Source organism: Dermacentor silvarum, chromosome 3 (genome assembly GCF_013339745.2).
Source record: "Dermacentor silvarum isolate Dsil-2018 chromosome 3, BIME_Dsil_1.4, whole genome shotgun sequence".
In the NCBI taxonomy this organism is placed as follows: Eukaryota; Metazoa; Arthropoda; class Arachnida; order Ixodida; family Ixodidae; genus Dermacentor; species Dermacentor silvarum.
In genome coordinates, this window is record NC_051156.1 from 86570766 (window position 1) to 86593052 (window position 22287).

The 22287-nt window shown below is 47.1% G+C and overlaps 1 protein-coding gene across 2 annotated transcripts in view; it reads right to left on the reverse strand.

Moving 5' to 3' along the window:
• The window catches only part of LOC119445561 (LIM/homeobox protein Lhx5), a 171466-nt gene extending 156051 nt beyond the window's left edge, over positions 1-15415 (reverse strand). The window contains exon 1 of one of the 2 annotated variants that reach the window (XM_049663404.1): positions 14729-15415. In XM_049663404.1, the coding sequence (XP_049519361.1) occupies positions 14729-14904 (176 nt within the window). In that variant the 5' untranslated portion in view covers positions 14905-15415. The remainder of the gene's footprint in view (positions 1-14728) is intronic. The other variant, XM_037709828.2, reaches the window with a different exon arrangement.
• Between the last annotated feature and the right edge of the window lie 6872 nt (positions 15416-22287).

Sequence of the window (22287 nt, forward strand, 5' to 3'; positions counted from 1 at the left end):
TTTGACATCATGACACTCGGTGTATGCGCGAAAACAAAGAAAGAAAGGACAGAGGACAGGACAAGAAAATATATAACTGACACTGACTGAGCGATATAACATGTACGTCCAGAGCTGATGTTGTAACCGGTCGATGTCAAGCTGATTTTTTAAAATTGTTCTTTCTTGTCCGGTCCTATCAACTTTCATCTTCGTCACCGAACTTAATTGCCTTTACACTCCCCCATAAAATTTTTCGGTGCGCTAATTATGGGCTCAGCATGGTCGTTCGATTAAGTGTTTCATATTAATGCTAATTTTCAATCTCGTATTACTATTATTGTTATTAGTATTGCTGTTGTTGTTTCTGCTTCTGTTACGTTGTAATTTCACGTATATTAGTTGCAATGCACCCGCTAGAGCCATTCAGCGCGAATGGCTCCGCAGACTAAAGGCCTACCGTTTCATTTGGGCGCTCGACCTGGACGATTAAGGTAGCTGATATTTTCAGCGGGCGTTCGGCATGTGGCGGAGAAAATTTCTAACGGGTGCGTTTAGGCTTTCCAGGCCTCAAGGTGGCCATAGACGTAGCCGGGCAGCCAGGGGGCACAACCCCTCCAGCCACACCGTCTTTCCAAACAAAGACAACGTTTCAGCAGCATCTCTTAACGACGCAAAGAGCTAGAGATTAAAATAGCCATTACGGTGGACACAGGTCTCGTCATATTGTATAACGGTGTACTATATGCTGTGAAGCCTTATTTTTGCGTGCATGTGGACCGATCTGCCCCCGAAATGACTTGTGCGTGTATAGACCCCCATAAGATTTAGTATACGTACCGTAAATGCGTGAGGCTTCCTTGAGCAAAGGTTCACGTCTGTAAAGTGTGTTCAGAATTTGCGTAGCGACCTGAACATCAGTAAAGCGTTTATCGAACACTGCGTCTCAGCAGCCGTATCTCCATGAGTACCCGCATTACTGTTAACACACACACACACACACACACACACACACACACACACACACACACACACACACACACACACACACACACACACACACACACACACACACACACACGCACGCACGCACACACACACACGCACGCACGCACGCACACACACGTTGGAATGTATGTGAAACGACGCTTTCGTGTAGCGGTTGATGAAATGGTAGAACTTTCCCCATTTCATTCCTGGCTTTGGCGTAAATGAAACTGGCGCGCATGTGCTATCCCGTAGCCCCGTGCATTGTGACAATTCTTACTCGCTTGTGTTTCTTCGTATTTATTCTAATGTACCGGGCCGCTACTTGACCGGTCCCCCGTTATGGGTATGTGGCATAGTATAAAATCATCATCATAATCAGCACGTGGACACGCTTCTTGAAATTCCATGGATCGCTCTGTTGCGAAACATTTTAGAACTATATATAAGCTTGCCGAGTACTGGTTTCCGAGTCTGTTCTGACTCGCTAAGCCTCTTCTCAAGGTAAGGGTGATGGTTATTTTATTGCAGGAGCGTAATCTACTACTACAACATAATACTTATATTTAGTTCCCAACTATCAAAAGTTTTGCACCCTTTCGAGCGTACTTTGTCGCGAAACTATAATCGTCATCTATTCTGCATGTCATTCCTATCTTTAACGCTGCGCGCCCCGTACTAACAGGTCACGAACAGCATGCATGCGAGCTGTCGGCGTGACATAGCATTCTTGACAGGAAAGTAGCGAGCCGCGAATTTTCACGAAAGTAAACGCAAGTCAGACAGGCGACGAATAATGTTTGGAAACAGAATACACGCCAGAGGGTGTACATTTCTTTACAGGACCCCTTTAAGAACGTCCGAAGTGGAAGTTCTTTCGCAAAGGCCGCACTTACTAGCAGAAAGCCGCCACATTAGAAGAGGAGGGCGAAGTTCTGGTCGAGGCAGCTGCCGTGCACCGGCGGCGACTGAGTTACGAGCCAGGCTGTAACTCAGGGGCCCGCGTCCGGCGGCCGTGCGCTCGCGTCGTGACCCGGACCGCGTGGTGGAGAAAAGGCCCGCGCGTGCCCGGACCGTTTGTGCCTTTCCGTTTTTTTTTTTTATTTTTGTTTTTGTGCCCGAGTTAACACGCCAGCACCCCTTCCCACTGTACAGCCACACCTCTTGCTTTACTGAAAGGTTATACGGGGAGCTGCTGTGCCTCGGTGCATGTCTATATGGCGGTATGTAAATCTACTGCAATGCACGAAGTCTAGGATTAGAGCACAGAAACGCTATAGTGTGTGCCTATAGGCATGTGATTAGGAAGTGTATTTCGAGCTAAGGAGGTCGGGGTGGGGTGCAGGAGCCGGTGCTTATCTCTGGGACTTTATTACAAAACGCCAAATAAAGGTTTCTACTACTACTACTACTACTACTACTTCAGACATGCGTACTTTTCTTCCCGTTATTGTGAAACCTAGGCCTATAATATACCATGTCGAGGAGGGAGAAGTGTCGGCTAGGTTTGAGGAAGGGGCGAGTGCACTGCCCCCCCCCCCCCCCCCCCTGTCCCCTCTTCTGCTTCTTGTTCCGCAGCCCCGGGCCCGCCTATATATGATTGGGTACACGCTAAATAACCACGGGCAGGTAAATATTATCGTGTAGTCCACCACCGTAACCTATCTCACAGCCCACTGTGTTGCTCCGTAATGTTAAACTCAGTTACCTCAGTACTTTCACGAGAAGTGCAATGGCCACCTCGGCAGATGACGCGTTCTCGCGCGTCGCACACCTCGCTCTGCCTTCGCAGGCTTCGCTTGCTTCTTGACTTCGCCTGCAGACTACGCTCTGCACGCACTCTGCACGACATCTTTTTGTAGTAAAATGACGAAATTTCACATCTGAAAAAAGAGAGAGAGACCTCGACGCAATAACGCTCGAGCATCCATCGAGCAGGCAACGCGCCCAACCGGACCCCTTCCCAAGTCATTGCGAAAGCCCCTCGCTCGGGGGACAGAGCTCAAGCAAAGAGGACGCATTTACCCGCCAAGCCCAGCGGCGAGCCAGATTTCCAAGTGGCGCAGGGGCGGAACGGGGCCGGGAGCGAAGCAACGAAGCGACTGTCAATCTCGCCGCGCGAAGACAGGCTGCGTGTCTTCCGAGTCTTCTCTCCCGTCTTCGCTCTTTTTCTCTCGCACATTATCGCGCGGATATGTGGTCATCGACGTAAGCGCGCCCGGCGCGTGGGAGGTTTATGTGACGGGTTTGTAAGTGGGAGGAACATGTGCTAAAGTGCGGAGGCCGTCACCGCCACGGTTAAACTGCTGGCACGCTGCGTCTGAGGCCGTTGGCGAAAGTTGTGCTCGATCTATTACAGCGCCCGTCGGATTGCGAGTGACTTCGATGGATGTCCGCGAGCCAAAGTCTCCGCGAAGGAGCGACGAGATAGCGAAGAAATGTTAACGCGTGACGTCATTTACCTTTCAGAGAAAGAGAGGGAGAGGGAGGGTGAATTTTTATTTGCGTAAAGGCAAATGAGCTTGACTTGACCTCCTCTATGGCCATCTACTTTGCTCAGAGGGAAAGGGAAGAAAACACGGGCACGAGTAGTGAGGACAGGCAGCCAGTAGAACGTGAATATATGCTATACACGCATGCATGTACGGCGGGCTCGTTTACAGCGGCGAATCTAGACGCTTGTTGGCCGAAAATTCAAGGAGCGCACTAAGCGCTCGCTTCATCGTCCTAAAGCAAGCCCAAGGGTTAATTACTACGGTAGCGGGCTGTGAGTGAAGCCCTGGTATTCGTATTACATGTCTTAGGCATATTAAACGTCCTCTAAGGACAAATACGAAATCAATTTACACTGGCGGACATTTTTTTCAGAACTGTGCTGACTTCACGTCTTTAGCGGGAAAAGGGTTGGGGACATTAGTCGAGATGGTAAAGCGAAAGCTTCCCGTTTCGAATTTCGCGGCTAAACTGCGCTGCCGATATCAGTACGACGTCACCGGTTGGTGACGATTGCAAACGTTGTAACGGGGACACCACGCTGCATTAAATTCAACGCTTTAAATAGTAATTCGAGTCGCTATCTTTCACGCTCTCTCGCTTCGTCGCCCTCGTTATCTGCGTATTCGCGCACGCATATTTTTATCGTCACTGTTTTGTCTTCTATAATACAGAGTCACCTATATATGGGTGCTTATACCTTACCGTTCATGATAAACGCAAAAATGAACGCCACACGCGTAGCACAACTTTATGATCCATAGTGCAACTACTAATGTTGGTTATCGCTATTTATAACGATATCTTATCTAATTGCTTGTCTTTCTCCAGGGCAGCAAAGCCTAAACACGCGTTTTGCTTCTTATACTAGAGACGGCCATGATCCCTGCTCTCTTCCATATATTATTATACACCACTGTCTAAAGGAATACCAAAAGTAAAAAAATAAGTTTATTCAGGTTAAGCATTCTTCACGACTCACTCTTCATTGATTTGGCGGGGAAAAGTTAGTTAAGGGCGAAAATAGAATTATAGGCCAAATTTCCCTTCTTGAACTTCGCGCGCGAACTGCAGCGTCTGCATACGTTATTATGACGTCACGGATGTATTTTCGCATGCTCTGGCCGTTTTCGTTTATAGAAGAGCACTGAAAACTCACCAGGTTGAGTCTATGTTTTCTTGCGGACGCAATTGCATAAACATTTAACTAGAAGTGCGCGAATATTCGAAATTTCGATTACAAATCGAATTCAGTTCAATATTCGAAATTGTCGTATATTCGTTTCTTTCGAATATTGATTCGATTATACATTCCACGTGCAGCCGGTGACATGCCCCCCCCCCCCCCCCCCCCCCCCCCCCTTGATTTTTTTCATAACCGTCATTGTCATGGTGTACTACAGAACTAAAAGCAGCGGTTTCTCACAAGGTTACAAGCTTCTCTGCGCTGACCGGACGTTAATTTGCAAACAGCGCATTACATGTATTAAATATGCCTGTAAATAAACAGTGTGAATAATGTCAATAAGTCGTTTTTCGTTGTTGTTTTTTTTACCACTCGGACTCCACGGGAACTTTCAATTTCACTGCGTTGTGAAATAAAATATGCACGCAATGTTCGATTCAACACTCAGAGGTAAAGGTTTTCTTTTTTTTTTTTTTTGGTGCTTCGGTATGGAATTGTATGGAATACTTTTGGTATGGAATTCGTATGGAATACGAATTCCATACGAATGGAATTCGTATTCCATTCGAAAATTTCGCTTTACGCACATCCCTGCTATTATGCCTATACAGTCCTACGCCCCCAAGCTAGTTACTAGCAGGATTAGTTCGAATTTCATGACATCACGAGTGCATATAACGTGGGAACTCCGATGACGTCTTTCGTTTCTGCATCTTTTTTCTTTTCATTTTTTTTTTTTTTTTGACCAGGAAAAGACAGCTCACGACAAGAAGACTGGCGTCTCTGTGCAATATTCCAGAAGTCTCGTTTACCAAACCAGCTCGAGCATATTCTGTAGCCTCTCTTTAAACAAAACGACGGGCGAGACCACACACTGGTCAGCGCTGAGACACGTGATCAGATTCATTTTAAATCGTTAAACGACATTGAATGCCAGAGGGCTATACCCTGTCAGGCGGGGAGTCACCGTCCTAGCTTGCTGTTCTTAACACACGAGTGCCTTTGTGCGGAAAAAACAAAACAAGAAAAGCCTATTGCGTAAGCAGCTTTCGGCTCTCTTTATCAACAACCGTATATCATAGGCCAAAGGGCACACGCCTTAGGGGCTCTGTCGACGTGGCCAAATACTGCGTCATTATCTTACTTTCCCCAGAGAAACATATAATGGCTAACATTCGAGAACGATTTCGGCAGTAACTTGCACGAAGTGAGAGATAACGTGACAACATACGCCATGAATAGCTCGTCGCATGCAAATGAGCTGTGAGCACCTTTGCAATAGGTTCGGGCTTGATCGAAAGCCTGTACTTCGAAACATTGCGATGGTCACTGCACTATACAACAATCTCACTGATCACCGCGTTTTGGGGGGAACGGATATCTTTTATATTAGATAGCAGAACAGTGAAGGGCGGTGGATGTTTGGGAATCAGCTTAGTACTATATAAAGAGTCAGAATGCTTTTCAAATTCCATACACAACTCTTGCTTTCGACCCTTGTGAGGTATCCCATATATACCGGGTACCTTGCTGTGACGGACGCCAACACAAATAGTTAAATTATGCGTGCAAACCACTAAACACCAGTCAAGGCAATTACTAAGGTGCTGCCTCTTTTGCGGCATCACAGCGTCGGCGAGAAAATCAGACTTCCCCAAAAATCTCAGTCGCGATTTAGCGGCAAATGCGACAAAAATTACTTAGCATTATTAGGCCGCACGTCTTTCAGGCTGCGGAACCATGATCTAAACAGGGTTCACCACTGTGCAAAATGTTTTGTTCAGGAGCTCACGTGGACTCACGTATTGCCTCTTCGAGGGGAGCGAAGTGGAACAGACGGCAGACCACCATGCGTTGCCCATTAATATATATATATATATATATATATATATATATATATATATATAGAGAGAGAGAGAGAGAGAGAGAGAGACAGAGAGAGTGCGTCGTGTGCTCAAAATTAACCTCTGGATTTCGACACAGATTTGGAATGCCAATCAATCTTCAGGGCCGTTGTCGTCTGTCTATACTGGATGGAAACTGCAATAGAGGGGCCGAGGCGTGTTTGCGCGATAAGCAATTCTTTGACGTGTATATTGTCTAAGGCAATATATATCATCACGGCCAGGTGGTTATCAAGCGACGCTATAGCGCTGACGGGATTACTTATTGGTAGCATTGGGGTTTTGATAACCATTGCTCCCGCGTGGCGGCTTTGCGACTCACTCGCCGCCTGTGTATACAGAGAGAGCATGCAATCGTACACCACGTCACACAGGATAATCGAACCTACACTCACGCGTTCAGAAGAGAGATAACCTCTAAACGAGTTAGCAGTTTTTCTCGCCTGTAACTGGTTAACTCATCTTCCAAGGTAAAGAAAGAACCCCGTAAGCGTGAACACCGCAACCCTGCCCGTAACCGTGAACTAACTCTATACATCTCCCGATTTCCCGTTCATTCGTGTATCTGAACATCACGGCCAAAGCTCTTTGTGTCGCTAAGCTCTAATTGCAAATGGCTGAAGTTTTTAAGACTAACTTCACTGTGCCTTAAATGAGGCATCATAGCGGGAACAACGAAAACGGTATTGGGTAATTGGGCATATGCTCGGTTCACAAAGTTACGATTTGAGCATCACGCATATTTACCAAGGCAGAAGCCACTGTACCTATATACGGCAGCAAGGTCAAGGAACATTTTCGAGTTATACACATTGTATATTAAAAATTAAATTATGGGGATTTACGTGCCAAAACCACGATCTGATTATGAGGCACGCCGTAGTGGGGGACTCCGGAAATTTGGACCATGCAGCTGGGGTTCTTTAACGTGCACCTAAATCTAAGTACACAGGTGCTTTCGCATTTCACCCCCATCGAAATGCGGCCGCCGTGGCCGGGATTCGATTCCTCCACCTCGTGCTTAGCAGCCCAACACCATAGCCACTAAGCAACCACGGGGGGTCACATTGTATATCAATGTCAGTGCATCAGAATAGACATACACTAGTTCAATATCTCAGCTGATTTTGTCACTCTCTCTCTCTGTCTCTTTTTCTCTGCGCTCGCTGAATTCCCACGGAGGCGTAATGCAAAAGAGCTCGCATAACGAGGAATGCACACGCGTCATTAAATAAGCGAGATGACCAAAATTAATTGGAATCCCTCCACTAGTCATCGCTCGTAGCGCCAGTGTAGCTTGAAGGTGTTAAACTTTCGTAAATGAATCAACTTTGTCATTCCCAAATGCACGAAAGCATTCAGCGTGTTCCGGCATTTCCAACTTTTGCTCATTATACACCCGAAATATTTCCCATGTAAACGACCCGCACATACAGCACTTCTGCATGGAACGAATGGCAGAATCGAGCAGCCGGAGTGTGAATACCAATTACTGACGACAAATAACGCTTAGACAAATAATATTTCCGATAGCATCATCACGAACTACAATGACACGGAGGATCAGACAGACGTGCATCACGCACACCAGAAAAGAAAGCGTGTCGTTGTACTGATCGCCATATGGTGCCCGGCACGCCGATGTTCATCGGCACGCGTGTAGTCGACGGTTGTCAACACGCGCATGACGACATCCTCAGGGGGCGCTTTTATGCGTGACCCCAGCGATCGCTTCCTGTTTTTACGTATTGCCATGGGCACAGTTGGCGCGATAATTCGGCTGTACACTGTATTGCGCTAATTTCGTGCTGCACTGAAGCGCAGGTGCTTGAAACGTATGAAAAAAAAAAAAAAAGAAAGAAAAGCAAGAAAGGAGAATCAACAAAACAAACGTGCAAGTGGCGTCTACATTTTTATACCTTCCGCAGCAACAGCAGTCAGTCTAATGTTTTTTGAGCGTTCGATCACCCACGGTTCAATATCGAGTAACATTTGCTTCCCAGACTATATAGCATGCACTCGCAACATTTGTTAGTTCGGAAACATCGTTATTACATTTGACGGATATACTTTTGCTCCGGACTACACTCGTCCTCGACATCCCACTCATTTGGCGCATAGATGTTGAGTTATAGTAAGTATAAGCTTGCCTTTCTTTAATTTTTCGCCGGTCACTCATTGTGGCGTCACCTACTGAAATGCGTCTTCTCATACTTCGGCTGTCTTTAACGCGGGAAAGGTTCTCAAACCTTGCTGCATTCGGTCTTTCGTTCCATTTATACAGTGTAGTCTGACAAACCGTTAGCCAGGCCAACACCACCTATATATAGCGCAACGCCTGTTACCTGTTCCCACCGATCCATGACTTCATGCTAGCTGGCCCGAAATTTCCATTGCCGAGGCTGGCGTGACGAAACCGGCGACGTCAAAATCAGCGTTGCTTACTCGAAAGCATCCCCATTTGATTTTACGGCAGTCGGCCCAGGTAGCGTGACGTCATGGATCGGAGTGAACAGACCTTGTGCTATCTAGGTGGCGTTGACCAGACCCGCGTGGACTGCGTCAAATTGCATGACGTAACAACGAGTTGGTGCGAGAAATTGAGGGACCAGTTGACACCCGCCTTCCGCTTTCGCGTCTCTTGCGGCTTATACCAACGCCACCTATAGAGAAAATTATACATCAATCCTCCTCTCACAATAAGATCGAGTGGCCGTTCTGCTTCTGCAGAAGCGTATAGCAACCAATGCGGCTTAAGTTAATATTCCGTTTTAACATTGCTTTCAGATACGCGATGGCAACAACTCTACGTGCGACTGTTGTTTTGAACGGCATATATCGCGACGCAGGGAAAATAATGCACGCTTGTTATGTTGATTGACGAGCCATATCGCTGTTCTTGTACGCCGATAAAGCAGTGTGTCATCTCTCACGGTACACACTGTTGAAGGGAACGCGTGAGCTTTGAGAAGTCTTGCTTTTGTGTTTTTTTTTTTTTCGAAATCGTGACAATCGAAGCGAGAACGCACTGTTACTTCACAGCATGCATAATGCGTCACCGACCGGCGCGATATACCATTGTTCTAAACGACCTCCAACTTTGTAAATATAAGCACCACGGCTGAGAGCTTTGACAGAGAAAGTGACAATTGAACCTCAAAAGGAGAATGATGCGTGCGAATAATATATATATATATATATATATATATATATATATATATATATATAAATGCGTCGAGAGTTGCTTTATACGCAATAGCGCGCGCAATGTTGCAAGGACTGGTGCCAAGAAAACATCTTTGAATGCTGGTCTCTGCCCGAGTCACCCGCTCATGCCCACGCGCACAAGCTGCGTTTACGCAAGCTCGACACCGTCGGGTCGAGTCGGCCTGTCGAGCAGCAAAAGCGGTCGTAGCGGGTTCATGTACGCACGCTCACGGGTAGGGTTGAGAGCAAGTATCGAGGCGAGTTAAGCCAGTCCGCCTGCAAGGTGTGGCTTGACTCGTCCAACCCGCTTGCACGCCAAGGGACACGTCAAGGCGGTTCGGTCAGGCTGGGTCAGCTCGACATTCTAACTCGACTCGCGCCGAATTCATGTCAACGGAGCTATACACACACCGAAAAAGGGGGGGGGGGGAGAGTATAATGAATGCATTGCTGCTTGTGTAGTGGAATAATATAATAAAGAGAGCGTTTCCTCCCAGAAGGGGACACGCGCCATACCTTGAACTTAAAGCTCTTCTCTCGATTCCGCAGAATTGAACGACAGATCGTGGAACCTTCTGAAGAGTGGGGCCCAGCCGAACACTACCGAGAACGCAAATTTATATTTCATTGGCGAGCCGACATTGCTCTCGATACTAGAGTTGGCCAATATATCGGAAGAGCTGCAGAGGAGCTCGCCACTTTGTCCCAGAGACGCCGCAACACACGTCACGCAATGCTGTTCGTCTCTATAGACGGTTTGCCGCCCCAAGAAACTTCCGGTCACGTGCCTTATCAGTCTGCTATGTTTTAACGCATGACTGCTTCTTTTCCAGTTACATTTAGCAGCTACGTCAGTGGGCAAAACCGGAAGCCGTGCAGGGCCTATGTTTGTAATCAGTGAAAATGTCTATAGGCGCCCTCGCTGCCCGAGGAAAGCTTGTGTGTAGTTTCCGAGAAGCGCAGATACACAAGTTCGCAAGAACTGTGCCTACAGTTCGGCTAAAGCTAGCATAAAATTACTGTCATTTAAATCAAATCGAACGGAAACTGCCTGATGGGACAGTCCAGTCGCAGGCCGAATGTATATTAGACTCAAAGAAGAGCTTGGCCACCCTTGTACGATATACCTCAAATATTACAGAGGTGCCCGCCGCACTGCTGCATGCAGTTCTGAAACAGTAACCACTTCGCAATTCTGTGCAAAAATTTCTTACGCTGCTTAAACACATTCGTAGACATCCGTTACGAACGCTGCATTCGGTGTTCGAAAACATCATTGTCGACAGTCATCTACGAGGGGTTTTGAAACTAACCCCTGTAGCGGTATTGTTGCCGGCTCAATATTCAAAATGTATCCATTTGTCACGCCTAGCCGTACTGCTTTCTGCGTGATACAATGGGTCCAAAAGACTGAAACGGTAAGTGTGTGGCGCTCGATCATCTGCATATACATTACAGCGCATTCAGTCTTTCTTCGCGCAGTAAATGGACGCTGTTTATACATCGCGAGTTTGAAAGCTAGCAATGCCCCGAAATTGGAAAGCCCATAGAGCTGGCAGCCAGGCGATGTTAAAAATTCAGAGCGATATGAGTTATATACAGACGGCAATTTTTTGGTTCCGTCAAAGTCAAGTGAAGGAAGTGCGGTACTGATTTCTGTGTATTGCTTTGTTCAGGGTGTATGTACGGCGAAAGGCGAGTACATAAACAGTCAATGACCGACGGATATTCAGCACTGACGCGTATTGATCGCGGGAAAAGTCAGTATCGAAATAATATTTTAGCCTCCATTTTATATCGCAATTCTTCATGTCCCATCATCGACACCGCGAAGCGGAGATGTTCTTATATGATGGTTAACTTTAATTGGCCACTTAACGTTTTCAATATTGTGAAAACAAATGGGTAAGAAACTAAATCCGTCAGTTTTGCTCTCCGAGAGCCACATACGTCAGACATCAGAGGTGTTTGTAGAAACAGTAGTATCGCTAACCAATCTAGGCTTTAGAAAAAGAAAAAAAAAAAAAAAAAGAAAAACAAGCTGCTTTTATTGTTGTTGTTGTTTTTGCAGATATACGCCTGGAAGTATACCCACCTATTACTGGGGCCTCGAAGTAACTTATTCTGATTTCAAATAACGCCGAAAGCTGCATGCTGACCAAGTCAAAATGCTTTGCGACATGGGAGTCAGAAGTTATTTGAAACATGGGCATTGGGCATTTGCGGGTTCAGGCACGGAATAAATAATATATAACCAAAAAAAAACTATGTTACTTTTGCTACTGACAGGATGCTGCTTTTAAAGTGAGAGTGACATGAAAAATGAAGACGAGATGCGGACAGCACAGATGCTTTTTAATAGGGGCGTGCGAACAGTAAGTTTCGAGACCGAATCGAATACGAATCGAAGAGTGTGAAATCCAAATGAAATATCGAATACTTTTGAAATAGTTCTTGTAATTCTGAACGGGCGTCGTCACCCTTATTACAAACACGACCTTCTCAGTCCCAGTATATTCACAACAGTTAGAAACCTTCTGTCATTACAGTGCACGGTACGAAGTATTGTTTATTAAAGTACACAAATTTAGCATCAGGAGCAAACCAACATTTTATTCGCGTATTACAAACCTAATTGGTAAGTGTGAAAGCGTTTTAGTCTCAAAAGTCTCCAGGCTGCCTGAGAGACGTAGCGTGCTCCACCACCTAACTCCTCGTGTTTCATGTCTATAGCATTTACAGCTGCGAGCATGTAATTTATCGCACTTTTACTCTAATTTTATGCTTAATTGGGTACAGCTGACGATTAGGAATATTCGGAAACTATCCGAAAGAACATTGGTATTTACGAATAGTAACTATTGAATTCGAAGACCGAATAGAATATACAGGCAATTTCGTTATTCGAATGTTTCGAATATTCGCACACCCCTAGTTCCCTAAGGAAAAAAAAAAAAGAAAGAAATGCAGAAAGTTGGCACGTAAGCTATAAATCCCGAACGATAATAAGCGATCTGCTTGTGATCAACGAAACTGGTGGTACTTCAAAAAAGAAAATTAAGATGCGGTAAACGGTTTTCAAAATTTTGCGTCGATAATATAATGTAAGGATTCCTCTCGCTAGAATATATCCCTGTCGTATATCGTCCACGGCTCACGACCGGCAGATCGGTGTGATATATAGTAAGTGGAGCGCCGCTCGGGCCATTCACGAAGCGCGCAAAGAAAAAGAATTTGAAGAGAATTTTTGCCTTCCCTAACCTCTCAGGTGTGTTTCCCGATATCTGGCATGAAACGATCTGGGCGACGACTCACGTGTGACAAGAGGCCACCGATTTCGGGAAAGGATCGAGAGAGAAAAACATTTGTTGTAAGATGCGCTTCGGCTCTCAGAGGCCTGTTGTGGAGAAATAATAGTAGCCTTTTTTCCACAATCAGAGGCGAGCTGACGCACACATCCAAGCGCGTGCATGCGTGTAGTCAACCCTTTATTCGTAATTTGGGCAGTTCAGCTGAAGTAAAGAACGAGTATGCGAACGTCTGCCATGTATACGGCAGATTGGCTGTCGGTGAGCTTCAATTCCTGCATATACACCTGCCCATGCTTCGATTTTTCTCTTTTCTGTGGAAAGTAGCATCCTCTGAAAAGCGTGAATAACATTGATCTTTTTTTTTTCTTCACACCTATATAACTTCATCCACCGGAACACAGTCCACCGTTGAGAAAGGCCACGGTAAGAATTACAAAAAAATAATCATCAAGAGCACGTTGCCGGGTGTTTCGCAGGAATTCTGCCGGACACTCAGATAAGACATCGATCGGTACAGATAAGGTACAACATCATACCAAACGGTGCTCGCGCTTGCGAAAGACAGCGCACAATTTGCGACCAACGTTTCCTTGCAGGTGCGTATATCTATAATATACGCTCCGACCAGAGATCTGCAGCGCTGCTTCACACGGTGGTGAGATGACCACAAATTAAACGAGACTATAAGGGACGTCATAAACATCATGTCCGTACAGCAGTCTTGCGTATATACATATGTATATAGTTAGAACAATCACATGTATACCGCAGTATGGGAAAATTAAGTGTTTCGCGACATGACTCAAGTGGGAACGCAACTTACTCAATTCGTTCCCAACTACGCGTAGCTGTATCGAACTCGACAATCACGATACGCTTTCCAGCACATTTGAAATGCGTAGCTCTTGGACGCGGGTGTGAGATTTACGCGTACGCTAATTGAACCTTTTGAGCAGCAAAGGCAATTCTGCGCTCGCGAAAGTTTCGATAGCAACATTATATACAGATCGCTTCTTCGGCTATCCCCGTCGAAAACCGTGCCGTTATCTATTCGCCTATAAGATTCGACAGTGCAACTCGAGGGTTCACTGGGTTTGATGGCGGACGCCGTAACTGCAGGGCATGACAATGTTAATTCCCTCCTTCGAAACTACTTGTAGCAAATCTTGGTACCTAATTGTGTTTGGGAATAACTTCGTTGCTTGTGGTAGCTTGTGGATGCTTCGTTGCTGTGGATGTCGTTGCTACTTGCTTGACGAAAAAAAAAAAGTCTGCACTACGCGGCGTAAGTGACGGCTTGTTTCAGAACATCGTTACACCACGTGGAGTTTCCTTTAGTGCCTCATTACTATACATGCCCAACAAGACTTCGCAGTGCCCGCATTGATAAGAATTGCACGGTGGGATCTGTAAACCATAGCGAAGCACTAAGGAACAAATATTTGTCGCAGACAACGCGGCGTCCTGAAACGATGGTCCGAAGTAAATGCCATGCGCTGTAAGTCGGTTGCCTGTCTATAGCGACTGTCTAAGCGAAAACGACTGAATGATCGATGTTCCACAGTGAATTGGAGTTTCTCTTTCCGTGCGCAGGCATCTCGCGCACGTTGTCGCTCACCACAAGGCTCAATCTCGATACCGGAGCGGTATAGTATACTCACTTGAAGAAGTCATTCCGACAGAAGAGCTTGCCATCCCTGGAGAAGCACTTATCGGTGAGGTTGCAGCGGCAGTCGCAGCACTGGACGCACTTGGTGTGCCACGATCGGTCCAGCACGTTGAGCAGGAACCTGTCCAGGATGGGGCGATCGCAGCCCGCGCACTGCACCATCTTCATGGCGGCCGCCGCAGGCCCGGGCCCCGCGCCCGCCGCCCGCCCCCGCCGGCGAGTCACGGTGAACGCCGCACTGCGCCCCGACGCGCACCCGTTGAAGAATGAGGCACGGCGAAGCGCGCACTGGCTTCCTTCCTTCGGACAAAAGAACGCTCCGAACAGCAGGCGCGCACGCCGCCCGAGAGCGTCACACGGCCGAAAGCACGCGCCGACTGAGCGGCGTGGACAGCAGCAGCAAGCAGACCGAGCGCGCCTCACTACAGCTGCTGCGGCAACAGCAACCAGCGCGGTGTGCGAAGCGGCGCGGCGTGCGTGTTTCCTCCACCGGCTCGCTCAACGCAGCACGCTCTCTGCGCCGTGCAGCAGTGGCACCGCCGCTTCGCTCCACCGGTAGAGCGCCACATTTCGGAGGGGGTGGAGCGCGCAGAATCGCGAGGCGGAGCCACGAGGCACCGCCCCGCGAGGCTGGCGGACCAATGGCGCAGCCGTCGTCCCGAGAAACGCCGAGACGCGCGCGCGCGCGCGCACTGCCGCGCGCACACGTGAACGAGCGAGCGCTTCGGAGCGCGCCTCAGACACGCGGCACTTTTCGAAGGCGGTGGCGCTCTTGTTTTCTTGGTTTTTGCGCGCTCTGAGCGTCTCTATTTTCTTGAAGAGCGCGCCCGCTCTCCGCAGGCAGCGCGCTTGGTGCGCGCTTTTTGTCGCGCTGCGCTGTGTCCTCCTCGCTTGCTTCGCGTTCGAGAGGTTTGCGCTCGCGTAGCGCCGGGGGTTCTCTTCCTCGCTGGGAGCGCCGTCGCGCGCTGCTTGTTGGCGGCTGGCTTCCTCACCTGTCCCGCTCCGGGCGGTCGACGAGAGCGACGGAATAAAGATGAGGAGAGGAAGCGCTAAGAAGTCTCCAAGGTCGCCTCCTCGTCGAAGCGCTTCCGCGTCCTCCCCTGCCGCTCTTTGTGTGTCTCGCGGAAGGGGGACCCGTGACGTCGCTTTCTTGCTAGCTTGGTTAGGACGGGACGGTCGTCTGCTCGCGGGCAAATGCGGCGGCTACCTTTTGGCACGAATGAATCATTGCCGCGGTTTCGGGTGCATCGCCCGGAACCTCGATCGAGTCTCGAAAGTGGCAGTGGCGGTTCTCGCTTTACTTCAAAACTGCGTCCCCCCCCCTCCCCCCCCCCCCCCTGTGCTTGTGCTGAGCTAGCGCGACAACGTTTACATCTTGCGTGCATGCTTTTCTGCTGCGTCAAATGTCGTACGAGCGTCGACATGGCTGCCAGAGGCACACATTATTCCTTTGCGATCTCTGTATGCGTTTGGTTCTTGCCATAATGCGCCCTCGATTGTCGGAGCACCGCACAGACACAAGGGGGAATACGAGATGCTTGAAAATATTAGCCACGACGAATGGCCACGTTTACAAAGCACGACGAATAACTCTGTGAGCGATACGTATATGCTGCAGGGCTCTTAGACTGTTGGGAAGTCTAAAGTGAACAAATGTAGCATATATTTATTCACAACTCGCACGAAATCATCGCATTGTTTACGCGAGTGTTGCAGAAGTCCTACTAACTATAGGGTGTGCGAATATTCGAAATTTTCGAATAACGAATGGAATAGTCACTATTCGTAAATTGCAATATCATTCGAATACTTTTCGAATATTTAAAAACGTCAACTGCACCCAAGTAAACATGCAATTAGAGCGACAGTACGGTAAACTTTCACCCCCACGGGCATAGTATAGACCGCGCCCATGAGGACTTGCGTATGTGGAGCAGGTTACGTCATTGGGGTAACCGTACTTCACAGGCTGCATAGCGATCATTCGAGCTCTCTGAAAAGCCCTTCACTATCGAGCTCAATATGAGCTACAACACGAGAATCCATTTCTTTTTGTGTAGGTGCTGCCATGCTGCCATACAGTGCCCGTACGGCAGCAGGGTAGCGCCTACACACATTAAATGGCTGAACACCGTCCAATTACTGGATATAGCCCTTTGTTTACAAGAACACTGACACTTCTCATTTTTATTATTGAAAGAACTGAAGGGTGTATGCGCGTGTTGTAACTCATACTGAGAGTACATGCGAAGAAACTATTTGTTTGCTCCTAATGCTGCATTTGGGCTTTTAGTAAACGCTTCATGACCTATACTACGTAATGACATGAACTTGCTAACTTTAAGAATACTGGTATGTGAACATCTATTTATATTAATTGTGATAACGGCTATTTATTATTCGAAAGCTATTAGAAAAGTATCGGGTATTCGATCCGATTCGATTTGCTTACGGCACTATTCGATTCGGTCTCGTGAATGGCCATTCGCAAACCCCTACCCGATGGCAGTCCTTTGTTTACGACGGATGTACGAGTACAGTTGAAGGTAAAATATCGACTTGTTGCACATCTTCACTCATTGGACGTGTACACGCCGCGCCATCTTTCTGCGGCGGCCAAAACTTCACAATCTGGACTTGCGGCCATTCCGATGAGGTAGGAGTATGCATTGGTAAAAGCTACTCCAAGCCATAGTCGACGAATGAGAGTTACCTCTCGTCGTGTAAAGCCACGTGGCCCGGCAGAGCTTCAGATCAGGATCCAAGGAACAAAGGCGCTGGTTTTTAGAGTCTGCCGAATTCCATTGGACCAACGTAATCTCGCGCAAAAGCGCATGGAGCTTTCCCGCTGCGTCTGTTCTTGACATCTGGATAGCGACGCAGTCGGCACTGGTATGTGAAGAAGCCCACTGAGACATATTGTGGTCAAATTCCAGTAGTATGCCACAAAGCTCGTAGGTTCCCATGACATTTGAATATTTTACTATAGATCCTATGAGAGAGTCCCACGGGCTCTATTGTAAAATATTCAAATGTGCTGGGAACCTACGTGCTCTGTGGCACGCTATATACTCGAATTTCACCCAGTGGACCTCTAGTATGAATAACCGCGGGTCGTTTTCTGTCACAGCTGTCACCGATTCGTCGTCGGCGCGAAGTCGATCGACGGCGTAGACAAGTTGGTTGGTCGTTCCGTACTCAAGCGAGCTCTGTGAAAAGAGTCAGAGTCGGGAGTAAACAAAAAAAAACAGATATTTATCGACGGATAAATATGCAGAATTAATAAAACAAAATAATAAAAAAAAAACACAAGACAGACTAACACACCTGAACTTAACATAACACAACGATGACAGAGAAATATGATGAACAATTAACAATACATACACATATGAAAAAGGGCGCGGATCAAATATACAAGAATAACACCTAACAACGTTTCACTAAAAATAAAGTTCAAAACAAAACAAATGGTGTCATACGCATGGCCGGGCAGCAGCAGCAGCAGCAAGTCCATAAACCGTGAAGTCGGTGCACAGAGCTTTCCCGAAGAATGCTGGTGGTCCGATCTTGTCGGTTTTGCCGCTAGGGGGCCACACGGAACAGAAGTGCCTCACATCGGCTCCACCAAAAAAAAAAAAAAAAAAAAAAAAATCCGAATTACGCTCTTCGCAATGACCGTAGAACAACAACCAAGATATCGATTGGACTCTACGCGACGTGATCTGCACCCGGATATTGTTTTCAAGTCGGTAAGCGCATTTTTACCGTGTCCGACGAAATGTATGGGCGTTCCAGTTAACTTTTTGAGGAAAACGCTGTTTTATGCATTGAAGCACAAAGTTAACTGGAACGCCCATGCATTTCGTCGGACACTTTGAAAATTATTATCTCGAAACTGGTTAGGTCCTGAGAATTTGTTCCAAGCGGATACGCCTTGCGAACTCAGCGGCTATAATACGTAGATTGAAAGATGTGCCGTAAAATCATAAATTAAAAAGTTAATTAGCGTAATTATGCTAATTACTCAATTAGGCGTTTTGATTTCTCGTGGAAGTAATGGCCGCCTCATCGAGTAGTTTAGATCAAGGATTATAATTGTGCTATCTGCCACAGGCTATTTTTAAAGATTTGGTGCAGCTAAAATGAAACACCCTGTATATACCAACGGTGTCAGCGATGGCATCCGTGTTTTTGCAGGAGAACAACACGGCCTTTAAATGAGCGCTTATGCGAGCACAGCTTGCTCTAATAATGCTTTATGACACGTGCAAACTAACTATCGCGAAGTTAAAGAAAAGCGAGAATCAGTAAAAAAATTAACAGCCCGATATTTGTAACTGGATCACAGCCGCCATTGTTTAAGTGGCTCAGCCGCTCATATTGACTCGTCTCACGATGGAACAACGCGGCTCATGTGAGCAGATATGTGTGTTTTATTCTACGTTTTGACATTCTTTCATATCAGCGCCTTTCCCCCATTTTTTCACGCTATAACAGCGATCTGTGGCTGTAGATATCGATGTAAACAATTAAGTGCATCGCTTTGCTAAATCCGACGCGGAAGGCTGCGTACTCGAAAACATCTTGTTTATGCGACATGTCTAAAGAATGTGTAAAAAGAATTAAAAAAAAAGCGAGGTGCAAGTGCAGGAGTTAGCGACAACAAACTCCAAAGCAGCCGCGACGGCAGAGGGAACTCAGCGTGCCTTTATCGGTCGCACTATAAACAAAACAGCACACTCAGGCCTGCTCACCCTGCATGTATGTAGTTTGTGAGTGCTACATGGCTTCCAGGAACGACATGATGCCCCGCAGAAGCCATTAATAATTATTTGCGATCCACGAAACGGACAACCGATGCGCACTTAACACGGGCGCAGGTTCACAAATCAACCGGCGAAAGCCCCAGCACCCTTCCAAAACGTTTCCAGCGGCGCGCGGCAGAGGGCAGCACAGGAAAATGAAAAAGGCGGATTGATTAAAAGCTCTCAGGTAGCTCCGGACATAATATGCCTTCGGGAGGTTGGGCCCAAACCGGCCCGACTGCAGGGCTATTATGCTCTGAGTGACCCCCAAAATACCAAAGTAGCCACGCTGGTAGCAAGACAATCACGCCACAAATAATATTCCTTTCCCGACGCACCGGGGAAACCAATTCCCTAACTATCAGCGTGCTTCCGTGGAAGAGAGGCAAGGCACACACCATCATAAGAAACATTTACAGCACTCCCAAAAGCAAAGGCCTGGACCAACCGCAAATTTTAGCGGACACTAAGGCCATAGCGGGCACCAAATTGGGCGATTTCAACGCACCACATAGGCTGTGGGGCTACGCGTCCACATCCCCTAAAGGAGCTCTACTCGAGCAATCGGTTGATAACCTCGACCTGCAAACAGCAAACCACACAGGCACACCGACACGCACGGGTAACAGCGTGAGCCGGGATACAGCACCCGATCGCGCGTACACGCTAAACATCAAGGACGCACAATGGGCATCACTAAACGAAAACTTGGGGAGCGATCATGATTTGATTCGCCTCTCACTATCCACTCCCAAATTACGTCGAACAATTGGCACAACGAAACTAACCGACTGGCCAAAATACAGAGAGCTCCACCGGACCCTTGATACATCAAACACTCCCACGAGCATACAAGAATGGACAAAACACATCCAATCAACACACAAAGACACCACCAAAAGTATAGCGCGCACGTCGGAGGCGCCCGTGGTAGACTCCCACCTAGTAAACTTGTGGGACGAAAGACACAAATTGGTCAAGCGTTGGAAAAAACAACGCCTCAACAAACATGTACGTGCCCGCATAACACTTCTGGCGGAGCAAGCGCAACAACATGCCGACAAATTAGCGAACAACGAGTGGACTACGTTCTACGGGTCCCTCTCGGGGACCTTGGGTACGGCTAAGGTCCCTCTATGTTCCAAAGGTAGCGCAAACCATTGTTCGAATAGGAAAGGAGAATTTCCTCCCCGCCCTCTACCCCTCCCCCGACTTCTCCGCCGTTTTCCGCTCTCCCATTGGACGAGGCTTGACACGTGACTAATCACCCCCGCGCGGCTTTCGTTTTCGCGGGAAAACGGTGCCATTAGTGAGCGTAGAAACACCGCGACACATGTGCGCTGTGCGTGTAGGCTTTCTACATTTTTGAAGACGCGCTCGCCTCCAGCACGATGCCGACTTGCTGTGCTGTTGGATGTTCAAATAGCGTTGCCAAGGGGGGCAAACTTTTTGCGGTTCCTCGTGGCAAACGAGACCTCAAACGGCGAGCGATATGGCTCCACCGTATCGGAAGAAAGAACTTTGACTGCCACCGAGGGAGGCTTTGCGAGGTAAGTCGATCGCTACTAAACCCTTTTGTGTATACGTGCTCCTGGAAGCCTTTCCGATCAACGGAGGCTTAATACTGACGCTTAGCTCGAACCAAAAATAATAAAAAAAAACGCAGCGTGACATTACCGGCCGCGTTTTCTCGTGCGGTTTCAATACCTATGAAAGCGAGATCGTTCTAGCTGGCCTGTATTGGACACCGGGTACCTGAAACTTGCGACAGTAAATACAGCAGAATATTTACTGTTGGAAATTTTCTTTCCATTTGCGAACATTTCCGCACACGCCCGAGAATCACTTATTCAAGAAGTCTGGTTTCTCTCTCAGCCACCGTGCACACCATAGATTTCACGAAATTTGGTTGCCACAAGTCGTTTGAAACAGATTCCGCAAAGGTTGGATGCTGCGAAACTGGGGGCTTTAAAAATGTTCACAAGTTGTTTTTAGGGTTTATTTTGCCACAGTGCATAAAGAGAGGACGATGATCAGATGCGTACGATAAAAAAGAAATTGGCAGGTACCTAAACACCGATTCACCAAAGCAATGTAACTTGCAATATACTGCGAAGCTCCCCTTATGGAAACAGATGTAACTATTATTTTAACTACGTGTTTATTCTTTAACCCTATAATTGTTTTTTTTTTCGCAAGAACTATATGTTTATCTGTAGGCGAGTTTCGTGCGTTCTTGTTTTTCTGTGATTTTAGTTTCAACTTTCTTCATTTGTCCCCATTTTTCCCTTACAAATTTTCCGCATGCATGTACAATTAGAGGAGAGTTTATTATTCGCTGGCCATTTATTTGTTATGCGCTTTTATTATTTTGTCCTAGTTTTGACCAAACTTGTAACTTTGTGAACTTTTGACTTGTAAATTGATAGGAACAGTCTCAGTGCAAGGACACTATCCTGTTTTCGCCGTCGTTGTTTGCACGTATTCATGCACGAAGCAAAGCATTTTGCAGCACACTTCGGCAATATTTCTTTAGGAAAAATGCAGAAGGTGCGATGGAGGAGGTCTGTTTTTTTTTTTCAGAAACACTTCACGGACGACCAGTTCGAACCAGTGATTCTTGCGAGGACTGGCTGTAAGAAGTTAAAGCCCAATGCAGTTCCCTCAATATTTCTGCATCGGCCAGTTCCAAGAGAGCGAAAACCGCCGCGCAGAAGGGAAAAGGAAGCCGTTTATGGTGAGG